This window comes from Ahaetulla prasina, chromosome 1 (assembly GCF_028640845.1).
Source record: "Ahaetulla prasina isolate Xishuangbanna chromosome 1, ASM2864084v1, whole genome shotgun sequence".
NCBI lineage: Eukaryota > Metazoa > Chordata > Lepidosauria > Squamata > Colubridae > Ahaetulla > Ahaetulla prasina.
Window position 1 is genome coordinate 304,136,393 of NC_080539.1, and position 26,646 is coordinate 304,163,038.

The 26,646-nt window shown below is 35.5% G+C and overlaps 1 protein-coding gene across 1 annotated transcript; it reads left to right on the forward strand.

Moving 5' to 3' along the window:
* Positions 1-1,422: 1,422 nt before the first annotated feature.
* On the forward strand, positions 1,423-25,796 carry EHD4 (EH domain containing 4). The gene is made up of 6 exons (XM_058162025.1): positions 1,423-1,795; positions 11,915-12,091; positions 15,377-15,474; positions 16,052-16,464; positions 19,739-19,903; positions 22,733-25,796. Exons 1-6 carry the CDS (start codon positions 1,563-1,565, stop codon positions 23,270-23,272), a joined length of 1,626 nt encoding a protein of 541 aa, XP_058018008.1. The 5' UTR covers positions 1,423-1,562; the 3' UTR covers positions 23,273-25,796.
* Positions 25,797-26,646: the final 850 nt, after the last annotated feature.

Consider the following 26,646-nt stretch of genomic DNA (forward strand, 5'->3'; position numbering starts at 1 on the left):
TCAGAAGTGATGTTAAATATATGTAGCAAATTACCTAATATTGGGATCTAAACTGCCATTCTACACGGATCAAATTAAGTTGTGTTTACAGTATCTACTTTACGCATGAGTATAGATCAGAGGTGTCAAATTCACGGCCCACGGCCAGATGCGTCATGCGTTGGCCATGCCCATCCCCGGTTTAGCAAAGGGAGAAAGTCATGATACGTCATGTAACGACATGACATCGCGAGTTTGACACCCATGATATAGATTAGCCATGTGATATATTCACCTATAAACTAACTACAGGCCCAGTGTCACACAAAAAAGTTACAGAAAAATATACATTAAAGTTAACAAAAATTAGTTACAAATAGGTCTGTGAATTACAGAAACATAGGCATGCACGCAGAATTGACAAGAGACATGAATAATAGTTTAATAATTATTGAAGCCATGGCAAATTTCAAAACCAGGTTCTCTTTACATGCCATAACTGCCAGTAACTGAAAATTAGCTATTAACCAAAGTGGAGTATTCTAAATTATCTATCCTTACACCATAATGGAGTTTGGCAGGAAACTCCTTTATTGAGCCTCATAATTAAAAAAAAAACAACCACCCTGGATTATTGAGGATCACAGGAAGTACTTTTTATTCCATTTTAGTTCAGCTCTCCTTTCCCTCTTGATTCTTGAAAACTTCGCAAAACTCAGGGGAGACTTTGAAAGGTAACATTATTCGCCAACTAATCCCCACTTGGATTGATGGCAATCTTGATACCCTTCAAGAGGTTGGTTTACTCCGCCCTTTCTCAGACCGACACTCCCCAAGACTTTCAGACAGTCACAGCTGGGTTTCAAACGAGTACTTGATATTCCTTTTTTATTTTATTTTTTTATTTATTTTGTCAAACACAACAATATATATAACTATAAGCATGAAATAATCATACAAATTGAATACAACCAAAGGGATCAAACCCTTTAACCAAAGATCCTCCGCCTCTACTAAATGTGACACGATGGGCTGGCACTTCCAGAGAACCTCTGGTCGCCCTTTCGCGGGTCATTGAGCAGAAGCAGCAAAGCTACCGATTGACCTTCCCCCTCCCGGTATACCCGGATAGTCCGGAAAAAGCTGATGTAGCCGATCCTATTTTTTGGGAAGGAGAGCGCGCCCTTCTTCCACTTGGATGCCTAATAAATTAACCATACGGTTTAATTCAATTCACCTAATTTCCTGGTTTCAAGTCCTACCGAACCATAACCTCAATGCTCCTATCACCTGATATGCTATAAAATTCATGGTTTATTAAGTCGCCGTCGGATCCGCTTTCCTGGAGGGAGGGAGAGAGGAGAAAGAGAGCTAGAGAGAGAGACGGAGCAAAGCGCCGTGGCGCTTCCAGCCTCCGCCCCGGGACGTCCCTCCCCTTCAGCTAGGCCGCCGCAGAGCGAACCAGGAAGGGCGGGGTTCACCGCTTGCCGGCTCGGCCTTTCAGTCTTGGTGGCAGCCCAGGCGTGAACAGGAGCGAGGGAGCGAGCGGCTGGGGGACCGGCCGCCAGTAGCGACCCATCGGCATGTTCAGTTGGTTGAAGCAAAGCGGGCGCCAAAAGCCCGGCGAAAACGAGGACGTGGTGGAAACGGTGACCGGCGGCTTGAAAGAGCTTTACGCGAAGAAGCTGCTTCCGCTGGAGGAGCATTATCGCTTCCACGAGTTCCACTCGCCCGCCCTGGAGGATGCAGACTTCGACAACAAGCCCATGGTGCTCCTCGTGGGTCAGTACAGCACCGGGAAGACCACTTTTATCAGGTAAGGGGGGGGGGAACAAATCAAAACGAGCTCGCGGCTTCCTCTTGGAGCGCTTATGGCGCGTCAGCCCGCGCCAGGGAGTTACCTTCCTGCTGTTTCCAGGCGCAAATAGCCGCCGGTAACACTCGAGATAGCCCAAGACTAAGCTCTCTGCCGCACCTCTCTTCCCTCCTCACCTGGTGGGATTTGGGCCGGGAGGAGGTGGTGGGTCTACCCGCAATGTTTATCTTCCTTTGCTAAGCTGAAAATCATGTCTATGACGTATATGGTCCAACACCTACCAAGTTTTTTATTTGACTTACACTTGCCCAATCCCAACAGCGATATTAATTAAACACCATGACTAGGCCAAGAAGATGATGGATTCAAATATCAAAATGTATCAGTAATAGCTTTTAGGGGGTCAGGTATGAACATTATCAAAAGAATAAACAAAGTGTTCCCCTGTGACATCATGTAATGCAGTAAGCCAGGCTTGTTTGACTACAGTTTCCTTAACTGTGGGTGCCTTTACATCAGGGGTCACCACCCTTTCGGATCTCAGGGACCACTAAATTCATAATTTTAAATCCTGAAAACCACTAATATGAATATTTTAAAAAGATAAATAGTATTTAGTGCAATATAAAAAATGCAAATAATATTTCTGTGGACCACCAAAATTTTCTCATGGACCACCAGTTGGTGACTGCTGCTTTACATGACATTCTCAACTGTAAAATGTGATTTGCAAATCCTATTATGGCTTTGTGCCACACCAGACCACCCTTTGTGAATGGAAATGCCCTTTGGAGGCATTTAACTTGAAGAGGATTAGATTGTTATGGTAGTGTTTCTGTCTAGGGCCATTTATCTAGATGATCTACTAGTATTTGTAATGTTTTATAAATTGAATGTGCATCTTTCCCATAGCTGAATGAAGAAAATGATATGTGGCATATGACAGAAAAGTGTACATTTTAAAGAAATGGTTACTATATTACTTCATGCATAATAAAAGTTAAAAATAAGGAAATCAAAACCCAAAAAACTCTGTAACCTTGAACATTATATGCTATCTGGAGGCCAGGCTTTGCAACCTGCTATGTAGACTATATCTGGTAAATGTTTGGCAATATAAATTTAAGATAAGTTTCAGGGTAAGAATTTTTGGTAGCACAAGATATTAGTAATGTCGTACATATAGAGGTATGTCAAATGTGATGATTTTCCATTTTCAGCCTTATTGAGAATGTATTGTCAGATATGACTTTTTTAGTGTCACATTGCTCTAAACATCAACATTATTTCTACTATACATTTCCATCTGGATCCATGTCTCAAGATAGCTGAGTATTATTTTTAATTGCTTTTTACTCTTAATTATCTTTCCAAGTAGCCTTAAGTTAAAATCTTTTAATGCTCTCCTTTTAAAGAGTTAAAGCTAGGCCTTAAGGGAATCTAGAGTTTTATTATCTGTCATTTTGGCAATATTGCATGCACATATATGTAAACCTCCCAATGTATAATTACAGATAGTATTTCTTACAGGCCACCTTCAATTTGCTTTTTTCAATATTTAATTTGCCATTGCTAATAACTTCCACAGAGAATTGTTCAATTATCTCATCCACATAATGAAATATAAATAATTGGAAAGGAAGCTATGTTTCACACAAACAACAATGTAGGTATGTAATTGAAAATACCTTACATATATAATACTGATTAAAATTTAGCTATAAATATAATATAAAGAAGAAAGCTCCACAAGATATCCATTTGTATCAATATGGAATTAATACAGTCCTTTAGGTGGTCATTAAATTTAGCCTGTGTGGAAACATTGCTTCATCTTTTCATTTTTTAAAAATATACAAACTCCAAAAACAACTCATATTCTGAATCAATTTCTTAACATCAAGAAGAAAACTTTTCTGTAAAATAATCTCTGCTTAAATTCCAGGCTCTAGAGCACAAAAGCTCAATATTAAATTACAAATTAAATTAAAGTTTAGGAAAATAATTTAGCACCACAATTCTTTATGTGTCGTTATGTCTTTATATATATAATCAAATATTTCATGAATGGCTTCTTCAGACACTTGGGCTTTAATCCCAGATTTCTAACAATTGTCTATGGAGATTCTCAGTCATCCAAATGATGGTTGTCCCAAAGGAACTTTTCCAAAAGAGCTGGAGAAGAGAATCTCCAGTTGCCTTTTGGAAAAGCACCTTTGGGATTTCTAGTAATTGTGATATCAACGCCTCAGGGGAGCAGTTTTTACCTTTTCTATGTTATCTGTATGACTTTAGTGCTTCCTTTTCCTGTGATTAATACTCATTACAGTCATTTGTCTTCCTCTGATTGTGTCTCCTCGTTTAAAGGACTGATACTAAATACAGTAGTTTTCAGCATGGTGGTCTCCCATGACCTTTGAACTTCATGTTCCAGATAGTATGGGTTTTATAGGAATTGAAGTCCTGTTAGAATGCTTCTGCTTTTAAATGCTTTCCTTCCTTTTTCTTTCTACTAGTTTTATATCCCGTAGAAAGCCTAGCAAGTTCTATACTTAACTTCAAGATAAGAAGAGTTTGTTAACTCCCAAATTGACACATTCATTTCATCAGCAGTTAGTGAAGTAAATATTTAGCAGAGCTAGTCTGGTAGAATTTAAATTGCCTAAAGAGCCATTCTTTTTTCTTTGGAAATAAATACTGCCACTTGCTTATATTTGGATTTACAGATACTGTTGGAAGGTGAACTGGCTTAAGTCTAAAGAGCAGTGAGACTGATGTTGACTGAACTGAAGGCTCTGGTTTCTTCTGCAGTCGGTGTTATAGGAATCATCTCATGCAGTTTTAAAAAGTCTGTGGTTGAAGTTTCATGTTATAGTTTTTCACAGAATTGTGTGCTTTAAAAAGAAAAAAAAAGCTCAACAGTCTAAATCTGAATTAATTTCAGATGTATTCAAATTGTGAGACAATACTGATTTTCCTAATTTCAGATTGCAAAATTGATTCTGTCAGTGTGTGTGTTTCGGGTTTTCTGCTAAATATATTTTATTCTTCCACCTAGTCATTTTCAAAATGAAGAATAAATTTTATTTAAGAAGTTCTCTAAAAACTAATGATAACTTTTTAATGTAAATATTAGAATACCAAATGCCATTTGAGACATCAGTATTAAGGGCACAAGAAGACAAAATAGGAAAAAAGGGGGTACCTTGCCTTTTATTCTTTTGTTTGCAATTGAAACGCTTTCACTTTTGGATTGGAATATTACAACGGTAACCACCAGAAAAGTAATAAAAACGGCAAAAAAGATAGGGTAACCTGTAGAAAGAGGAATTACACCAAATTTGCTTCAGAAAATGTTTCAGAAATTCAGCAATAAGTTCTGAATCAATTGATACTACATTGACTAAATCATTTGATACTAAATTGATAGCTTTTGGAAAAAGAATGAAAAACTTACAAATTTTTTTTTTGGAAAGAGGAGATGAAAAAGTTGAGAAGATGGAAATCTCTATAAGTCAAGTATCTAGAGATGTAAAACATATTAAGTAGATATTATGGAGAGTAAAATAGAAATTATAAACTGGAAACAGAATTAGATAATTTGGCACTGCTGGAACTGAGAGAGAAGGAAGCTGATAAGGCTGCAATTTTTGAGGACTGGCCATTCGTCTCCTTGTTTTTCATTGTCATAACTTTGAATGGTCCCTGAACAAATTGTTGTTAACCAAGGACTCATGTACTGCATACACTCAAACATATTGTTAAGTGGTCTCTCTTAAGTGTAGCTGTTTCAAAGGAGAGGCTGATGTTTAGAGGTGCTCATGCTTAATGTATCTTCTTGGTTGAACACATCCAACGATTGATTTTTCTAGTTGTTGACTTTGCCTCACACTTTTACTTTTTACAGTATCCCTGCTACTTAGATTATTTGCAGTACAGGTCACTTTGCCCTCAGAACTTCCTTTTGCGATTCTCTCTGTACATGACTTCAATCGCCTTCCAAATCACTATTGTTTAGCAATCTCTTTCTTATAAGTACTTTCCAACTCTAGAGTATCTTTGATGTAAGACAAATTTATTTGATTGCCAGAGAAAGCTATCTATATCAGTTTCTCACAACAGCCTGAGACAATTTTCTATTTCAGCTTATCAGTTCCTTCATTCTATTAAAATCCTCTATCCAATAGTGCTAGTTATCTCTTTATTCTCCTACTCACAAGTGCTTTGTATGCTCAGTATGATTTTCCCAGTCTTCTAACCTACTCATCTATTTGTGATGCACAAATTAAATATATTGTGCCACCTTTTAATCATTTCTGCTTGATTTATGTGTTTTTGGTATGTTACCGTTTTGAGGAAAGGATGAATTCAGAACTATGCATATAGCTTACCACGAAAATATTACATTTTACCTATTATAGCTGTAAATGATAAGGCTTTGAAACTGAAAAATAGCATTTTTGACATGTCTATAAATAAATTGGCAGTCAATGGATACATCATTTCTAAATATATTTGTAAGCAGATTTGCAGCTATATTATACTAGTTAACATTTTGAACCCCATTGAACATGCAATATTGTCCAGGTATGTTTCTTGAATTTAGATAGAAATGTGATAGCTAGGAGAAGGAGGCAATAAATAATAATAATAATTTTCCACCCCTCTCAAAATTTGGGTAATTACCAAGTAGGATGGCATGTTCCAAAAAATATAAGAGTTGACAAACCAGCAAAACATGGTGAATATTTGTCAGTGAAGACTCAGTCATCCAGGTAGAGTTGTCTGTGTCATAGCATCTGGACTTGTTTTCTTTTTTAGTTTGAAATGTTTTGCTGCTTATCCAAGTAATGTCTTCAGTCTGAGCAAGTTGCTTGGGGGGACCCCATATATGTCCTCATATGTAAATCTTCACATATGATAAAGATTTGTTAGTATTATGGAAAAGATTTATGTCAAGCAGAAATAATCCATTAACCTACATTTAGTAAAATCTTAGCCATAATAGAATGAAGCCTGTTTCTTGACCAGAATTGTGGATCCAATTGTGGATTTTGCATAACTGAGCTTCTATTTGTTAGTCTGCATTCAATTAATGACTAATTGTTGAGAATAATTTTTAAAAAATGTTACCTTTTCTTGTGAAAGGGGAAGTAAATGTAATGTTTTGTTCCAAACATCAAATAATCTTTTTCGATTCCTTTATGTATAGAACATGAAGTGAAATCTTGCAGAAATGAGCAGGAAGAAGTGATGGTTTGAGCACCTGGATTTTGCCATCAATTCTTGGAACTTGTCACTTTACTAGACCACCAAAATTCAGTGACTCATGTCCTAAACAAGCCTCATCAAAAAAATGTTATACTTAATATCATATAGAATGGATTATCCAGTTGTACAGATTGTTCAGTTTTAAATCCTGAATACGAAAAATATGTCAGAAACAGGTTGAAAGAGGGGTGGATAAACATCCAGGAAGGTCTATAATAGCCAATTGTTCAAAAAGTTCATTCATTAATAGTTTCCAGTATGCCTCAAATGAAGAATAGGGAGATAGTTTTTTTCATAAGGAGCTTACCACTGCATTAGAATATTATCCATAGACAAAACTATGAAAGAAAGATGAAAAAGGAGGTAAGGAATGTGAGACGCAGTGCTTTATTGTATATTTTATACGATATAAATTATTAAATGTTCTTTAATAGTTAACCCAATGTGTATTTCATTTTGATTGAGTTGGTGAGCTAAGACTTTGTCTTTTCATAATAATTGTATATATTGATACATTTTTCCCAGTTGTATCAGTGCAGATTGCTTGATCCTAACAGAATTGTATAGACTGTTTTCTTTAGAAAGGTTAATAGCAGTGAATTTCTCCGTGTCACAAATATTTTCATGAAATGGAGAAAGATTATTAGGTTGGCCCATTAGTATACATCATTTCATCTGTTGGCCACATTATCAATCAGATTAACAGAGTTGGAAGGGTCCTTATAGGTCATCTAGTCCAAACTCTCCCTCCCCCCGCTCAAGCAGGAGACTCTACCATTTCTGACAAATGGCAGTCCAATCTTTTCTTGAAAGTCTCAAATGATGAAGCTCCCACAATTTCCAAAGGCAATCTGTTCCATTGGTTGATTGTTCTCACTGTCAAAAAGTTCCTCCTCATTTCTAGGTTGAATCTCTCTTAGTCAGTTTCCATCCATTATTCCATGTTTGGCCTTCAGGTGCTTTGGAAAACAGTCTCTCCTCTCTGTGGCAGCCCCTCAAATATTGGAACATTGCTATCATGTCTTCCCTGGTCCTTCTCTTCACTAGACTTGCCATGCCCAGTTCATGTAACCGTTTTTCATATGTTTTAGTCTCCAGTCCCCTAATCATTCTCTGTACTTTTTCTAGAGTCTCAACATCTTTTTTATAGTGTGATGACCAAAACTGGATGCAGTACTTTAGGTGTGGATTTACTAGGGCTTTATTAGTACCTCGCTTGATATTGATTGCATCCCACTGGTAATGCAATTTAGGATTGCATTGGCTTTTTTAGCTGCTGCTGCACACTGCTGGCTCATATTTAGCTGATTGTCCATTAAGATTCCAAGATCCCTCTCACAATCATTGCTATTAAGCCTGGTTTCCCCCAGTTTATATGTGTGCTTTTGGTTTTTCTTACCTAAGTGTAAGACTTTACTTTTCTCTACATTGAATTTCATTTTGTTAGATAAGGCCCAGTGTTCAAGTCTGTCAAGATCCATCTGGATCTTAAGCCTATCTTCTAGGGTGTTAGCTATCTTTTTTATAGTTGTATATCAATACACGTATTAGTCTTCTTGGCTGAGAAGGCAATTAAGACTATATACATATGTACCCTTAATGACTCCCATTTACTGTATTTCTGCTATGATTGCTTGTCTTCCTGTTTTTATTAAGATGAGACTTCCTTCTAAGCCTCATGTCACAAATTTTACTTGAAACAGGATTCTTATTCTTCAGCAAACATCCGCTCTCTTTTCATGCTTATACAACAAAAATAGTCAGCTTTGTAACTGAGCAAAGTTCTAATGAAAGGGTGTGCATGGAAGAGGCAGAATACTTTATTTCACATTCAAAATGAACCATTGCATTCCAGAACTTCTGGCTGACTATTCTAAATCAGCTGCAGTTCAACAGAAACAAAACTAGGGATACTTTTGTTGTTCTGTGTTTGGGCAGAAAAAAATCCGGAGAGATTTGGGAATGACTTTAGGGTTGAGTAGAGCAAAGCTGGTACCACCAGTATGTACACATACCATCAGCAAAACCCCTCAGGTTTGACTTTCTTCCACTGTTAACATCCTTCATAACTACTACTGTCTGCAAGAACAGCATTTCAAAACCCTTCAGGGTTTTTCTTTCTTCCACTTTTACTTCTTTCATAACCACTTCTGTCAGCAAGAATGGCATTTCAGTCCCGACTTAAAACAGAAGCGCCCAGTGTTGTTCGATATACAGACCAAAATATTTGAAACAAGTATATTTAAAGGCTACTAAATCAACTGTTCCATGCATGAAACTCTTCATGGAGCAGTTCGTTTATCCCTTATAGTCTCTGTTTGCTTTGGGTCTGAAGGTCTGAACAATTGCTGGAATGGAATGGTAATCCTATAAGACAATCTATTTAAGCAAGTGAAGCATTTTCTTACTGAAACAATATTTATTTTAATTCGTGTTATGAAACTTTTATGCTATATTGCTCTCTAATATGGGTGTGTTGAAAACAGGTCTGTGATTTATGTTGCTTATGCTTTAAAAGATTGAGTCAGTAACTAGTAAAACAACCAATAACAAAATACAAATAAAGTCAGTCTGAATCACAAACACAACTGGTGCTAAAAAAGTTCTTTGTGTAAAAATTATGTTCACATTTTCATTGCTTTCTGATGCCTGTTGTGCTAGCTTTCTCCTCTTCCCTTTTCCTCTAGTCTCTTTTCAGTTTTTTCTTCTTCATATTCATGTCATCAGCTTGGTTTTTCTTTCATTGTTTATTTTGTTTCATGACTATATGAAAACACTATAGCTTAGTCAATTTATTTGTGATGATGTTTGGGCTACAATAAAATCCTGATTCTCTGGTCCTTCATTCAATAGATTTGAATGTAATGGACAAAATATTACTCTTGGGAGTCATGCTGAAACAAAGAAAAAAACTCTGTCGTTTGCAAATGTCCCAGGCAATTTAAATATGTATGCTATTTATGTCAGCTTATATCATTAGTGTAGTTGCATTACTATATTCTTATTTCATGTGCATCAATTTATGTACTTTGCATAACTGTCTAAATTACTGTAGTGACAACAGTTTAATTTAAGAGATATTTGGCTATGGTAATGGACAGCCTCCCCCTATGTTCTCTGCATTTGAGTAATAAAATCAAGGGCATAAGTATAGGATGTACTGCACCATACTAGATATATCATACTAGATATAATATGTGAAATAGGGCTCTCAGTATCTTAATAAATTACAAGATGAACAAGAGCCAATTCCTGAAGTAAGAAAACCGGCATACACTTCTTCAAAAGAAAGTACAGGATCTTAAATTAGCCTTTATAATAATCAATCCAAGAGAGAGTGGCTTTGATTTTGTGAGCCGAATGATTCAATGATTTTGTATGTTTTCTATTTGTTGTTTTCATGTCAATTTCTTTTACATTAAGAGTGGATTTATTTTTCAATGAGTTGCTTTTTAGTCTACATTGATCTTGATGATTAAATATCTAAGGTTCTTAGGAATGAACCAGCATACAAATACAGTAAATAAATAAAACTTAGAAGTCTGTTGGAAACCAATGCAACACTGCAAAATAGGTGTTAGATTGCCAAATGAGTTAGCACCCATCAGCTTGCAGTCTACATCTGCAGTAGTTTTCAAGAGCAACCCCAAATATGGCACATTTGCAATAATCTAGTGTGGAGATAACGAGGACATGAGTCACATCCTTCTGGTTAGAAAAGAATGAAATTAGTATACTAGTCAAAGATGTATAAAGGCACCCCAGCTATGGTTTCCATGTGTTGAAGTAGATGAAGATGTAAGTCCCACTCAAGGTGTCAGCATAGAATGGGTTTGACATGAAATTATTTTTTTTAAAAAAACCTGACTTATCTGTATAATGTACCTTAACATACATATAGAATCTGTAACTATTCATTTTCTTGGAAATATATAATAGAATAGATTTTCCCAGCCTGGACTTCTTCAAATGCTGGTTGAGAACTATAGGAATGCATGATCTCAGTACTGAAAAAGAATGCCATACATAATTATCTGTTCAGTATCTCTTATTCTGGCTTTGTTTCCACTGTGGCTACAGCAGGAAAAAAGATAATAGCATACTTCTATGTAATTGTCTCTGGGAGGTGGATAGGGAGGAAATTGCTGTCATGTGAATTACACAAGATTGAGGGAAAACGGAAATAATGCTGCTTGACTTATCAGAATTAGAGTATTTTAGTTTTTATTACAGCTGTTAAAAGACTGGTATTTATGTAATCTCTTAAAGTAATAAGCATTTGGGAAAAGATCTGCGAAGCAATCATTTTATAGTCTTTATTTTCTTGCACTGACACAATTTGCCACACATGGTCACTTGGTCTTATTTTATGAAGCCAAGAAAGCAGCTATACAGGTAGGAAACCTAATTCATAAACCTGAACATTTGAGTATTTATTTTATGCATTAATAAGGATAAAAGTCATTTGTTCCCTGGTCTACAGTATTCAGAAACAAATTGAATGCTGTGGTTAAAAACATTTCCTCCCCTGTCTATTTATTTCAAATAAAAAGTGGAAAAGGATGTAAGACATTAGGAGTTCGCTTATTATTTAGGTGAACAGGAAAGGGAAGAGACACTGATGATGAATTTGGTGATGCAGATAAAAATGAAAAAAGTCAGATACAAAGTCATTAATCTGACTACTAATTTAGCAGAAAAGCCTTTAAATTTAGGGTTTGTGGAAATCTATAATTCAGGGTAGGTTCATTTATTTATATCCTAGCTTTTCCTTAGAAGAATAGACCTTAATGCTTTGTTCTCAGTTTGTTTTTAATATTGTTTTATTATATTTTGCATTGAAATTAGGTACCTGTTGGAGCAAGATTTTCCAGGGATGCGAATTGGCCCCGAACCAACTACAGATTCTTTTATTGCTGTCATGTATGGAGATACTGAAGGGAGCACTCCAGGAAATGCTCTTGTGGTGGATCCCAAAAAGCCATTCCGCAAACTCAGCCGTTTTGGAAATGCATTCTTGAATAGGTAAGGAAAGGCTGTGCACTAATTTATGCATATAATCTAATAACATTTTGTGCTGCTGAATAACCAAACTTCTGTGTGCCATTTCTAGTCTCTGTCTTCCAACCAGCATGACATATATAGATACAGACATTTCAAAAAGAGTCATAAATTCCTGTTTTATAGGCTCATATAAATAGCTATATATAATTGTGTAACAAATGTAGACCAGTAACATTTTAAGCAAAAGCTAATAAAATTAATGATAACTTAGAATAATGGAATTTTATGCCATTTTTTTTACCATCTTCAAGATTCATATAAGGGGAGCTAAACTATAAAAAAGCAAGAAGTTAGGAGGCAGACTTAGATATAGTAGTGTTTTTCAGGTTGTAGGATATAATCTGCATATTTTGAAAGAGGTTTTTTTAGCCTTTTTAAAGGGACAAAAAGCTATTGGATTAGGATTGGAGAAATCCAGGTTCAAGTCCATATTTTCACTCATGGAAATACTTCGATAACTTTTTATCAAAAGCAAACTTTTTTTGAAAAAAAAACAACCCAAAACAGCTACTGAAGGAATAAAGCACTGTGTGAGCTACAGATTTATATAAGGTGGTTTTTCACATAATTCTCATTCCTAAAATTAGAGCCACTCTTCGCCACACTCTCCAAAATCCACAAGCTCCAATTCTGCTCTCGTAAAAAGAATAAAAAACTGGTAAATTCTTCTTTGCCTTGCTTCATCAGTATTCTGGTGTTCAGGTTCAATTCTTCCAGTTTTTCTTGCCTTGAACTTAAAGAGACTAAATCCCTGTTCTGCCTCTGTGGCTTTAGTAAAATGGAAGGGAAGAAGGGACAAAAATATATTTGGTTCTGTAAATGTACATAAAAAGTCCCTTTCCAGTTGTTGTTTTCATTTAATTTTTTCATATTCATGACTGTGTGTGTGTGTGTGTGTGTGTGATTAACACACCAAGCTCCGCATTTAATTGATTTTAACATTTGCATCATAATATCTGTGTGGCTATTTTAATGTTTTTTATTTTTTTGTATGTATGCAAATGTTAAAATCAATTAAAATCCACGCAGAGCAATCACTGGGAAAGCTCAGCCATTCAAGAACAGTACAGCCATTTTATGGGCTCTACACAATTCTGTGATCCCCCCAGGCCAGAGAGCAAAGCCAGGTTAGTTTTGTGAGTTTTTTCATTCTTAAAACTTTTTTTCCTCTGAAAAGAACTTTAATTGGCTTTTGTCCTAATGTAACACAATCAAAATATTGTTCCCTAATATTTATCAGCCCAGATTTTTTAAAAAAATGCTTATTATATTTCATTGGTAGCCCAACAAGAATTGTGGGATAATGCAGTGAGCTATGTTTCTGCAGCCTTAAAAAGGCAAACTGCTACAAATAATTCTAGTTTAGAATCCAAAGAACTTATTTATACACTACTGAAAAATCGCTTTATCTCTTTTCTTATTGCCCAAAATCACTCACAACAGCTTAAGTGTATTACAGTGCTATCTCTATACATAACTGCAGTTCTTGTTTTTCATGTAAAACCTGTCACTACTACATTCTTGGCATCCAGAAAATGTAAAACACAGTGTGATTGTTTAATTGGTATAAAGGACACAGTCTTATAAACTTGTCTTTTTTTAGCCACCCAATAAGTGCACAAGGAGGACAATATGAATTATCTTTAAAATAAAATTTAATTGCGTTATTCCTTATTTGATTTTGTAAAGCTCTTTTTTGTAGCCTAGTAAAAAAAGATTGCAGAAAATATTTTTAAAATCTTAAGAATCATTCCAAATGGAAAAAAGCTGTCATATCCAAAATACAGTATATTCTATTCTGCTTTTTACTATATTTTAATATATTGTACATCATCTAGATTACATGGCATAGTTTACAATATTGTTATGAATTGGTATAGCTTAACAGTATTGTTAAATAAATAAAATAATTAGGAAGGAAGACATAATATGTCCATCACTATTCATTTTAATAGTTTTTATTAATTAGGTCACTTAAGTTTATACCAGCATATCAATAAATCTTGCATAGTATTTGGCTTAGAATCTGTCCATAGTCACGTGTAGCCTGCAATTTTTCAATTACATTTCTTTTCTTTAAAGATGGGAACAGTCCTTTAGTTTCTTCTGTTTTTCTTATCATACATTCTTCTACAATGTAATGTTTCCCAATTGTATTAAGCAACGTTACTATCATTCCTAGATAAACTAGCTAATAACTCTATAATATTGGTGTTATAATCCAGTGCAAATCGTTAGAGAAGACTAATTCTGGATATGAAAAATAAAATTTAGAGATTCTTTATCCTTCTGTCGGTATTTATCCATCTGAGGTTAATAGCAATAAGCCACCGAGTGGTAAGATGGGTGGTCAATAAAATTGAGTAAGTAAGAAAGAAAATAATAAAATAAAATAAAATAAAATAATGCATCTTTTAATAAGTTTCCATGTACAATAGCTATCATTGTGGTAGGGGCATCTACAATTGGATTTGTTGAGAGTTTGAAACAACTTTGATCTCCTTTGGGGAATTGTATCTGATAGATATCTGGACTCTTCCCTCTTCTCAGCTACTAATCCACTTCCTTCTATGGAGAGAGTTCTTGAAGAAAGATGGTGATAGACAGGCAAAGGGTACACAATAAATTTGATTGGCTTCCTTCTTTATCCTCAATGTTACACACTGAAATATCCCAGAAATTATTTTTTTATTTTAAAATGTTATACGTGTGTGTGTGTGTGTGTATGTATGTATGTGTATATGTATGTATATATGTGTGTGTATATAGAGCAAGAGAGAGAGAGAGAGAGAGATGAATGAAATAAAAACAATATTTATATTTTTGGATACTTTAAAGAAAAAACTCCAGCAATAAAATAATGCAGTGTTTTTTGTTTTATGATGAGAAGATGGATCATTGAATATGTAACTTGTTGAATGGAAGTTAGGATCATGCATGTTGACTAGGGGTGGACATATGGATGTGATAAGAGCCCTACATGTGAATCACCATATTCACATACAGTTTCTCCATGAAAAGCAGGATCCTGGTCTAAGTAGAATTTCCTCTCTTACAGGGAGACATATTTATGCTCTCCAAATGTGCAAGAGTCTTAAAGTTGGAATCATTTTATATATAGAAACTGGACAAAACGAACCACCACCTTTCATGCTTTGGTTGAGGGCGTCTCTCACTTATAGTTTAAATACAGGAAAAGGCTTTTCCCAAGTATTCTGTAATCAAAGTTTTCCCTTTTCCATGTAGGTTCATGTGTGCTCAATTACCCAATCAGGTTCTGAAGAGCATCAGCATCATAGATAGCCCTGGTATTCTTTCAGGAGAGAAACAACGCATCAGTAGAGGTGAGTTTCCTCTTTTTTATATGAAAATATATGCCCTCTTTCTTTGGCAGCAGGCATTTACCACAGACCGAATAAAAGAATAGATTTAGGATTATTTTAAAAAAATAATAATAATTCAAATAATAGAAGAGACATTGAACAAACAAAGCCCAGTTTATCCAGTCATGTTCCTAAATGTTCCTTCAGTAAGGTTTGGAGTTAGCTCTGATTTCTGTCTCTTATAGAGGAAAATCATCTAACTTAGATACACAATTGTGGGATCCACTGTATATGTGGGTATTCTCCGTATTCTTGACAACCTGTGTAATTCTACATTTTTATTATGACTAACATTTGCTTTAGGTTCACGTTCTGAAACATAAAACTGTGAACAGTCCTTTTGAACAGTCCTAACCCTTTCCTTCATGAAAGTTATTTGCAGTGCAGAGTGAAGCTGAACTGGCTGCTAGTGTAGCATTTGAAATTACCCATTCAAGCATTACAAAATTATGTCTTCATCCCACAAGAGTTATGCTGAAAAACTGTGAGCAAAATCATATTTTATCACCTTTTCCTATTTATTGTCTTTTTTATTCAGGTTACGACTTCTGTCATGTCCTGCAGTGGTTTGCTGAGCGGGTTGATCGTATCATCCTTTTATTTGATGCCCATAAACTTGATATTTCTGATGAATTCTCAGAAGCAATCAAGGCATTCCGGGGTCAGGATGACAAGATACGGGTGGTGTTGAATAAGGCTGACCAAGTGGACACCCAGCAGTTAATGAGAGTATATGGTGCACTCATGTGGTCCTTGGGCAAAGTAATTAATACTCCAGAGGTATTGCGGGTTTATATTGGTTCTTTTTGGGCCCAGCCCCTGCAAAACACAGAGAACCGAAAATTATTTGAGGCAGAGGCACAAGATCTGTTCCAAGACATTCAGAATCTTCCACAAAAAGCAACAGTGAGAAAGCTGAATGATCTGATCAAGAGGTCACGGCTTGCAAAGGTAAGATGGGGTGTAATATATAGCTACTGACTGATATGGCTGGTTTGCTGACTTGCCATTTTCATCTGCGGCGCAATAATTGGCCCTCTATATGAAGTCACAGAAATGTCATTATGACTATTGTTTAACTTGTCATGTGGGAGAGATAGACATCTAGCATACTAAAGTGTTGATGGTCACTGAATCCATTGTCTTTCTTCCATGGTAGAAATTTTGGGAGGTGTTATTATTTTCTTTCTTTAAAATATTTTTCTCCTGACGTAAAATACCTTTATTTACATTTATATTTCCTTTTCTGTTTTCCTTTTTGTTCTACCATTAGAAAATTATGGCTTTAATGGCACCCAGGAATATCTGCATTTTTTAAAAAAAAACAACTTTTAAGGAATTTTTTTATTACAATAAATAATTAAATGATTATTCCTCTGTGGCCAGAAAATGCCAAACAAGAAATCTGCTCTTTGTAAGTTGCTCTCGCGGTCCTTTCCTCCCTTAGGGCTGTTTTTGCCACTGTTCTGGTGTTTGTCATTGTAATATTGTAACCCAAAAGTGAAAGTGTCTTAATTGCAAGGGAAAGAATAAAAATCAAGTGTCCTCCCTTCTGCAAGTGGACAAACTCATGATTTCTTTTTTGTCCGGAAAGACTGGACCAGACAGAATGCACTATCTAGTAAACAGGACCAACCACATTGCGGTTTCCATTCTTTCGAGGACATTTAGTTCACCATAGAACCTTACCCAAAAACCCTTTTATTTGTTTTATTAAGGAAAGAAGTCAAATTGCTTAGGCTGCTATGGAAACTTCCTAGGTCAATATAACCAAGAAGCCAGCATTTAAAGCGTTTTAATTTTTTTCTCTTCTCCCTCTCCCCCCATCTTAAGTTGCAGCAGTTATGCAGGACTCAGAAAGTTCATTCCACATTCCTCTCATTCATCGACCTTGGATAACTGTGGATCGGTTTCTCTCTCTAAACCGTCCAGTAAAATTAGGCAAGAAGGCCTGAGAATACATCATCTTGGCTTCTAAGCCAATTTTATGAAACTTTTCCCTGATTGCAGGATCTTCTGTCTGGTGCTGCTTCTTAGCTTCTGGGCTTTAGGTCTTTTGTGAAGAAAAATGGCTCAATAACCTTAATGCTCCCACACATAAAAAATGCTGGAAGTTTTTTTGCACGCAGCAAAACAAATAAAGCAATTTATTTAATTTATTTTCATTTGCTTTGATTTGTTCAGGAGCATTTATTACTGCAGGACCTGAAGCAGTATAAATGGAAGGAAATAGACTTGTGTGAACCTTCTGGATCAATTTGATGTACATAAAATATAAATTATTTTAATATTCATTTAAAATTTATTAATTTAATTTATGTAAAAATAGTATAAATTATTGTAAACATGTATGTAGAAACTTGTATATACAAATATAGGCATTCTAATTCAGTTTTAATTTCTTTGTCTTGTTTACTTACATCTGGGGTTATGTTTTTCTGTCAGTATCAGGTATAAACTGCTTGACGATATTGGATATTGTGGTACAAGCAGGAGACAGGCAGAAGTGGAATTTGAACTGAAATTTCAATACCTTTAAAGTAAAAAAAAATCCCAAAGCGAAATTCCAATGGTTTTACAAACCATGGTGTAAAAAAAATAAGATTTACCTTTTATAGAGAGGAATTTTAATTATGCTTTGTAATGATATTCAAAGAATGTTGTAGTTTTAGCCTAGTGGTCTTGACTTTTTTCCATTATAATTCTAAATACAGAAGCTGTGACTGTTGCTAATTATGATACACTCTTCTGTTTTTATTCCAGTCACTGTTTCACTCTTTCTCGTAACTGAAACATTCTAGACTCACAAGGGGGAATTATGTAGATTATATATAATTATATATTTCATTAGGAGCTTCCCAGATTTGGTTAGAAGATGGGCGGCTACATAAATGTTTTAAATAAACAAATAACTTTCATAAAGGTTTTTGAACAGACCCTGTGCTTGTGCAATTCCTATTTAAATAATTATTAAGGCCCCTTAAACTTGTACTGACTGCTGCAGGCATTTTCCTGTAATTTTCCTGACCATTAAGAATAGGTGGAAACTCTTTCATCTTGTTTGTTTCAAAATTAGAACATGATTTCATTCATTTTCTTTGAAAGCATTGGTGCATACGTGTTGCATTTATAAATAGCAATTGCTGTCAATATCAATATGCAAGGTTATCTACATCCAAGTACAGCAGGTATCAATCCTTGGGCATCCACAATGGGGTAAGAAGCTTTTAAAATAGCATGCAGTGGAAAGTCCATTCCAGTTTGGCAAAGGCACAAGATAAACTTTATTGAAACTTGACAGTATACTTTTCAGATTGATGTTCTTGGCTTTATTGCCTTCTTTTAATAGTTCTATCCTTGCCTGGTAACATTTGTAAAATTGCAAACATTGTCTAAACATGGAATCATACCAGTAGTTGTCAAGTAATATATAAGGCATTAGCTAAAAGAGAGAATGGGTTATATGCGTATACAAGCACATATATTCCTAATCTATAATTTCAAACATCATTGATTAATCTGTAATTCTCAACATCCTGCTGAAGTTTCCAAATGTGGTTATCTCAGTAAAAGGTGTTTAGGATAATGATAGAGTTCCTATCTGTCAATAATCGAAAAAGATTATGAAGCTAGAGGGAGAGAGAAGGAAAAATACTTATTTCTGTTACCTTAACAATTCTTTCCTGTTAATTTACACATAGTTTCCTGATGAAGGGATTAAAGGCCTGTTTGTAATTTCAAAACTCAGGTGGTGCTTTTAAGATTCACCCATTTTATTATATAGCATTTAGTTTCTGGAATTGTAGTTCAGATGCACAGAGTAATGAAGTGACCCAAAGAACTGAGCTACAGTTCCTGGAAGCCTCTGCCTTTTAACAGAATGGGTGAATCTGGGGAAAAAAAGAAAAGAACAGCAACCAGAGTCCTCCTGATTTTTGGCTACAATAGAACAATGCAGCTTTTGTCCTACAGTCCCGAGTTCTGGGATTTGAAGGCAAAGGGTTCCTACCATCTAGGGGATCCCCAAAGCTTTTCCTTGGTTCAGTCCCCCCTTTTTTGGTGGAAGTTAAGCCAACTTCCACCATTTTGAAGAGCATGTATGCTTAATTTATTTACATGAAATATACATAGATGCATGTAAATAAATGTGTTTTCATGTATTAATTGATAAATGTAAATAAATGAATACATAAATGTATTTTTAAAAACTAATTACTGTTTTTAGGTGCATGCTTACATAATCAGCTATTTGAAAAAGGAAATGCCTTCAGTATTTGGAAAAGAAAATAAAAAGAGGGAATTGATCAACAAATTACCTGAAATTTATCGTCAGCTACAGCAGGAGTATCAGATTTCACCAGGAGATTTTCCTGAAGTCAAGAAAATGCAGGTATTGTATCTGGTATTATAGGTAAATATGCTACCAAACAAAAATTTACCTGTTCAAAGTTGCATACATGATAATAATTCCATCTCTCCACCTAGCCTCAGTTTTAATTCCTCCCAATTGTTTTGGGATATATATTATAATTAAAAAGAATATTTATTTTTCACATTTGTGAACTGCCCATCTTCCTCAAAGAGGGACTCTGGGTGGTATACAGTAAAATGTCAGAATATATAACAGTATGTAAAAATGAAAACCTTAGAATTAAAATTTCAAAACTCAAATGTTTTTAGAGGTTTGCAAAAATCAGTTGAAAAGGAAAAGGGGCACCAATCCTGCACCACAGCTGCATGAGCCTTTGAGCTCCCCTTGCAAGGCCATAGATAAATAAGTAAGGTTAGTCACACAGTCAGCCAGATGTTTAGACTGGATTTGTCAGTTTTATCCACTTACCGAGTTTTTCCTATAACCTTGAGAAGAAGATAGTGATGATGGTCATGATGATAACACTTTATTAAAAAAAGTTCTGTCCTCTCACAGAATTATTCCCATCTAGCTTTGCAATTTGCTTTCAACAATCTTATCTGGTTAGATTGTGTTTCTGGTTGGGATATTTACACTGAAAAACCTTCATGGTCTTCTCAGCATTCAGTGCTACCCTTACTGCCTCAACTACCTATACTGCTTTTTTTTTAAAAAAAAAAATTGACTGTTTTTGCAGGCCAGGGGAGATAAACAGGCCAGGGACTGTTTTTGCAGGCCAGGGGAGATAGAAGCAGTAAAGCAAATGAGCTCTTACGAGAGAAAGCAACATAAGCCACTTGTTAAAAAATGTAATGATACATACCTATTATGATTCTTAAGCAAGCATAGGAAGGTGATGATGATGATTGTATCTTGTCTTTTAACTCAGGATGGCCAACATACCTAATTTAAAATTAATATTAATTTTTTAATGTATCTGATTGCCTGTTTAACAGTTTTGGCTCTAATTTAAGAAAGACTTAAAGTCTTAGATTTGTTGGATGCACTGACAAATAGCTTCAATTCCAGGGTTTATAGCAGAGGTGAAATGCTACCGATTCGGACCAGTTGTCCCGAACTGACAGTAAAAAATGCTACCAGTTCGGGCAAACTGATATTTCTGACGATCAGCTGGGCAATAATCAACTGTGACGCGCAATTTATATTAGCTACAATCATCTGATTTCCTGCTTTATAGGTAATCTAAATCACATGGCACAGCAGATTCTCCCCCCTCGCTGTTCTGCTTACCTTTGCAGACTCACAGGGCTTTAAAATGTTCCTTTTTTAGTGCTACGCAGGCGCGCCTCAGGCACGCAGGCGCGCGCAAAGCGTGTGCTCAGTAGCAGACTCAGAACCAGTAGCAGACTTCAGAGGATTTCACCGCTGGTTTATAGGCCTTGCTATGATAAATAGGTGATCATGTCAGACTTAGAAACTTCAGTTGGAAGTGTAATGCCCCTCTTGGGAAGAAGGAAAAGATGGACTGTAAAACAGAGGGGCTTTTTGGATTCTGTTCTGGCATTTCCAGAAAAGACTGAGGAGAAGTCTGAAACTTCGGGCAGGTCTTACAAATCATCAAGCAACACTAAGCTAAATAAAGTAGCAACTGTAAACATCAGTTTCCTGCATTCACTTCAGGGGAAGGACATTTGAATTATTTTTATTTCATTGGAGAAGGGAGAAAACTCAATAAAGTTTGAAGAGCAAGAGAAAAAGATTCAAGGTTTTTTTCCCCACTGCATCCCCTTGGGAATAGCAATTAGATATTTTTTGAAATATTCCTGGTCTTGTGTCCCTGAGTGGAATGTATGCATCCACCACCGGTCTTCCCTGTGCATTCCTACACAAGCATACATGGAGCAGAAACACACACTGAAATGCAACACATTACTTTTTCTTCAGAAGAAAATAGCAGTTGTTTCTTACAGCCCCGCTGATAAAAGAGAATTCTAGATACCAATGCCCTGAAACTTTTTTCAGTCTTTTTATTCTAGTACAGATGTATAAGCTAGCTGGAAATTCTGGGAGCTAAAGTCCATATTTCTTAAAGTTACCAAGCTTAAAAAAACACAGGTCTAATGGAATATTGAGGAATTTTATATCAGGGAGGAAAAGACAATAAATAAAATTGAATTCAAAAGAGTCTAGATCTGGCTCAGAAAAAAAATTGATAACAATGCATTCCTGCGGGAGAGACAGTGGGGTAATGGCTTGGAATGCTGCTGCCTTTTCACTGTAAGCCCCTTTCCTTTCCCCTCCTGTTCACATGAACCAAGCAAGAACATTTCCTTTCCCCTCCTGTTCACGTGTACCTCACAGCGCATACAGATTGGATGCAATAATTTGCTTATTTACCCAAAAGAAAATTTAAATTATTGCCACTGCTGTTAAAAGGTTGGGGAAAAAATTCCAGAAGGTATACACTACATGCATTTTATACTTTTTAAGTGCAGATTCTTACTCGTGAATAGCATTAGTGCGGTTACCTAATGTTGAAAGAAGTTAGAGAGAAGTTACCTAATGTTGAAAGTATAATTGGGTTCCTAATAATCTATAGGAATTGTTGAGTTGAAGCTCAGTTAATTATGTTGATTGCTGTTGATGGAAATAAATGAACTTAAATTTTCATCCTGTTTGTCCAGGCTGGATAAATATTGTTTCCCCAAACATATTGTTTACTGTTTAATGTTGTTTACAACATTCTGTATTTGTCCTTTTCAATCTTGGTAAACATCAATAATTTCTTCAAGGAGTTATTGAAAAGATTCCAACTTGTCATTGTTATGTGTTTTTGTCATTTCATAGGAACAATTGGAGAACTATGACTTCACTAAATTCCATTCACTGAAACCAAAACTGATAGAAGCCGTCGATAACATGCTGGCCAATAAAGTGGCTTATTTAATGACTCTGATTACACAGGAAGAACGAAGCATGCCAACACAGAAGGTTCAAGGTGGGGCGTTTGATGGCACCACAGCGGGACCATTTGACCATGGCTATGGGGAAGGTGCCAAGGAAGGAGCTGATGAAGAGGAATGGATCGTTGCCAAAGATAAACCCACATATGATGAAATATTTTACACTCTCTCACCGGTCAATGGTAGAATCTCTGGGGTCAATGCAAAGAAAGATATGCTGACCTCCAAACTACCAAACAGTGTCTTGGGGAAAATTTGGAAACTTGCTGACTGTGATAACGATGGCATGTTGGACGAAGAGGAGTTTGCATTAGCGAAACATCTCATCAAGATAAAATTGGAGGGATATGAACTGCCTAGTAACTTGCCCATCCATTTGGTACCCCCATCCCATAGAAAAAATGTGCGTGGAATAGAGCGGTAAATGAATTGTGAAAAAGTTAAACACACAAAATGTTGGAAACTGTTACATAGAAAAACTTGCAAGAATCCTTTTAGTACACTTGACAGTATATTAATCTGCCAATATTTTCAGAGCCAATGTTAAATTTGTCCTGTAGCAAAATCGCTTTTGCATTTTTTAAAAAAATGCGCACAGAGCATAATTGGCAATGAGAAAGTATAATTAGTCAGAGTATCCATGTATGTACATTTGTGTCCTTATAGAAATTATTTCTGATTTTTAAAATAGACATGAATTGGATGTGATATGCTTAGTAAGCTACAAGGAACCAGCAATGTAGAGCACCAATTACTTTTATGAGTAGATATAGAAATCCTCTTGCACAAAAATATTTTGTCAGAAGTGCCTTTTAAATCTCTTTTTTCAAATATTAAATGGGTAAGAAGAAATATTTCCACTAAATATACAGTGACATTGATGAAATAGGATTAGGTAGGTGTAAAATAAATTAAAATATTTAAATAATAAAATACAAAACTTTAAAACAGTTCTATTCCAAGAGCCATTGATTCTTTTTCTATTTGAAATATGTTTGAAATATTTTTATGATATTCCAAATTCTTTTCCTTAGATTAGATTACATTTTTAGCCTAAAAGAATGCATTTCAGTGCAGCTTCGTTGTTTTAATCAAATATTTAAAAGCATGTTTAGTTTAGAATTTATGAACAAATAGTTCCCTGGGAAAAAGAAAAATATGGTATGTCACTGGGAAAAAGAAAAATATGGACAAATAAGCGTTTTAATATTAACTTCATTTGAGAAAATCGGGGAAATATAATTAAATAATTATTTTGGTTAATGTTTTAATTGTGATCAGAGTAATTGTTGAAATTATCCAAATAGCCTTTTTATAAATAAGATATAAAATATCAGTTTTGCAGGATTAGATTCAAAGTTTCAGCATTTTGTTTCCAGCCAGATTCTTCAGAAATTCTATAAACAGGACATGAATGCATTACAGTACTTTTCCTTGTTGTTCTCAGCATTTGGTGATTAGAGATATGCTATCTCAGACCATGGAGGGTTCATTTAACATCATAGATGAAAAGTTATGATAAAATTAGTGTCTGTATATTTTATTTTTTACTTTATAATGTCATTTAAGAGGAAGCTATCACCAAATATTGTGGTCAAATCGTAATAGGTTAGAGGTAATTGATACTTTTAATTAGCTATAAATCTGTAGGGTACTTTTTGTACAATTATAGTTTTAAAAAATACCCATTCTGAGAATTCAATTCCATAAAAATAAAACTTGCTAACCACCTAACAATATTCTATGCAATGCTACCCTTCATAAATATAAGGTATACTTATTGAAAGTGAATTACATACGGGACAGGTAAACTGGTTTGATAATTCTTCTCAGAGATATTCTTTATTAATGTGAAAGGCAAAATTGATCATTCTTTGGTTTTCCCAGTTTTTGATGGGTAATGATCCTAGGGATCTTGTTTGCTATTCTCTTGCTTCTTCCTTTGTACTGTCAGGTATGAACTTGTTCTACGCAATGATCAAGTTCAGTTGAGTTGATGCCTTGAGCTTCTGAATGAAAGGCAGGATATGAATGTGACAAATATGAAGTCAGATTGGTCCAGCCATTTCAGTCTCTTTTGCACTGGTGAGTGTGGTATTTCCAAACTTGTTGCCTCAAATCCCTTTAAGTGGATGTGCTAACATGAGATTGCCTGTTTGTAAAACATGTACTTTGTCAGGAAACCATGTTTATATTTAGGCATTACATTAAGCCATAGTATGCTTAACCATGGCTTATTGCGGAAAACCCTTTTTTCTGGGTTAACTTTACAGCTAAGTATGATTAGAACAGGGTATCACTTTTGGATCTTCATTATAACCTCTTTGTGAGCATTGTCATTAAGATGCTGTAATCATCTCAACTTTTTTTAGTAGATTGCTTAATGAAAACTCCACCAAACTGTCAATCTAGCTCCTGTTACCAAGATTAATATTCAAGTACAAATCCATCGATCAGGAGGGATGGTATAGGCCAGGGCTCTCCAAACCTGGCCCCTTAAAGAGTGGTGGACTTCAACTCCCAGAATTCCCCAGCCAGCATGAGCTATAAATATGAGCAAGTAGCTGGCTGGGGAATTCTAGGAGTTGAAGTCCACGAGTCTTCAAGGGGCCAAGTTTGGACATCCCTGGTATAGGACAATGCTGGTTTTGCAATGGTGGGGATTTTAAGGTTTTTGAAGGAGCTGATTTATTGAGAAAGGATAATAAGAGACAAATGGCAGGAGAACCACATTGGACCTGGTGCCTGGAAAGAATTTATCATCTTTCACTCCTGTATTACTGAGATTTAGCAGATACAGTTTATTTCAAGGGGAAAAATCCTTAAAGGGAAACTGAAATTCTTGTGACACTGAAAAAAGAAATCAAGAGATAAAATTCTATCTGTAAATCACAATTTGACAGAATATATAATTTTATTTATTGCCAAAAATTAAAAAAAACTATACAACTTAAGCCATTTTAGTTTGTCTTTCTTTTTTAGAGTCATGCGTGCGTGCATGCACAAATGTTTACATGTTTTCCCACTTTAAAGTCCGTGTGGTCCATGGAGAAGAGTCTTCATGTCAAGCTTAGCAACCAGCAACTTTAGGGGCGTATCCATATAGCTTTCTTTACAGGCATAGTTTTCTACTGCCTCCTTCCAGGATGTGTTTTCAAGTTCCCATTACTGTCCACAGCTCTGGTAGGTATTTCCTGGTGATCTCTTATCTAAACACTAGGCAGGTCCAACTTGCTCAGCCTTTTAGATCAGCCAGAGTTGTTTGACTTTGATGGCATCATGGATGTCTTACTGGGTGTAAAAGAAACAGCAAATGTAGATATTCCATGAAAATTGTTGCTTATCTCCCTTTTTCTAAAACCTAGTATTTCTGAAAGGTCCTCATTTTTTAAATTGTTCCACTGTCATTTTTGAGATTGTGGTAAGTGAAATTTGCTCTGGTTTCTTCCTTTTTGCTGAAAGAAAAATTGCTGATGGAGGTAAACTGATGACTGTCTTTAAAACATGACCATGGCATCAAACAAAGTGAGACAATTCAGCCTCATTTTCTATCATAGCCTTTAGTAATCAACTGGATTCTCGGGGGACGGCGGGGTGTTCAAGCATAATATAAAGGTGGAAAAGGTTTATTAGAAAGAAGACGGTATCACTGCTCTGTACTTCTGGCCTCTTTAAGAACTGCTTCTCTCTCTATCTCTCCACATGAGTTTCCCAAGTGTTATCCACAATATAAGGGATTTTCCAGGATGATACACCACTTCCATTACAATGCTGCTAATGGCCAAACAAAGTTACCAA

What these genes read in the sequence shown, in the direction of transcription:
- EHD4 (XM_058162025.1), top strand. Translation starts at nt 1,563, where the DNA reads ATGTTCAGTTGGTTGAAGCAAAGCGGGCGCCAAAAGCCCGGCGAAAAC. An exon ending in GGAAATGCATTCTTGAATAG is followed by an intron (nt 12,092 to 15,376) that starts GTAAGGAAAGGC and finishes TTTTCCATGTAG; the next exon opens with GTTCATGTGTGCTCAATTAC. An exon ending in AGAGGTCACGGCTTGCAAAG is followed by an intron (nt 16,465 to 19,738) that starts GTAAGATGGGGT and finishes TACTGTTTTTAG; the next exon opens with GTGCATGCTTACATAATCAG.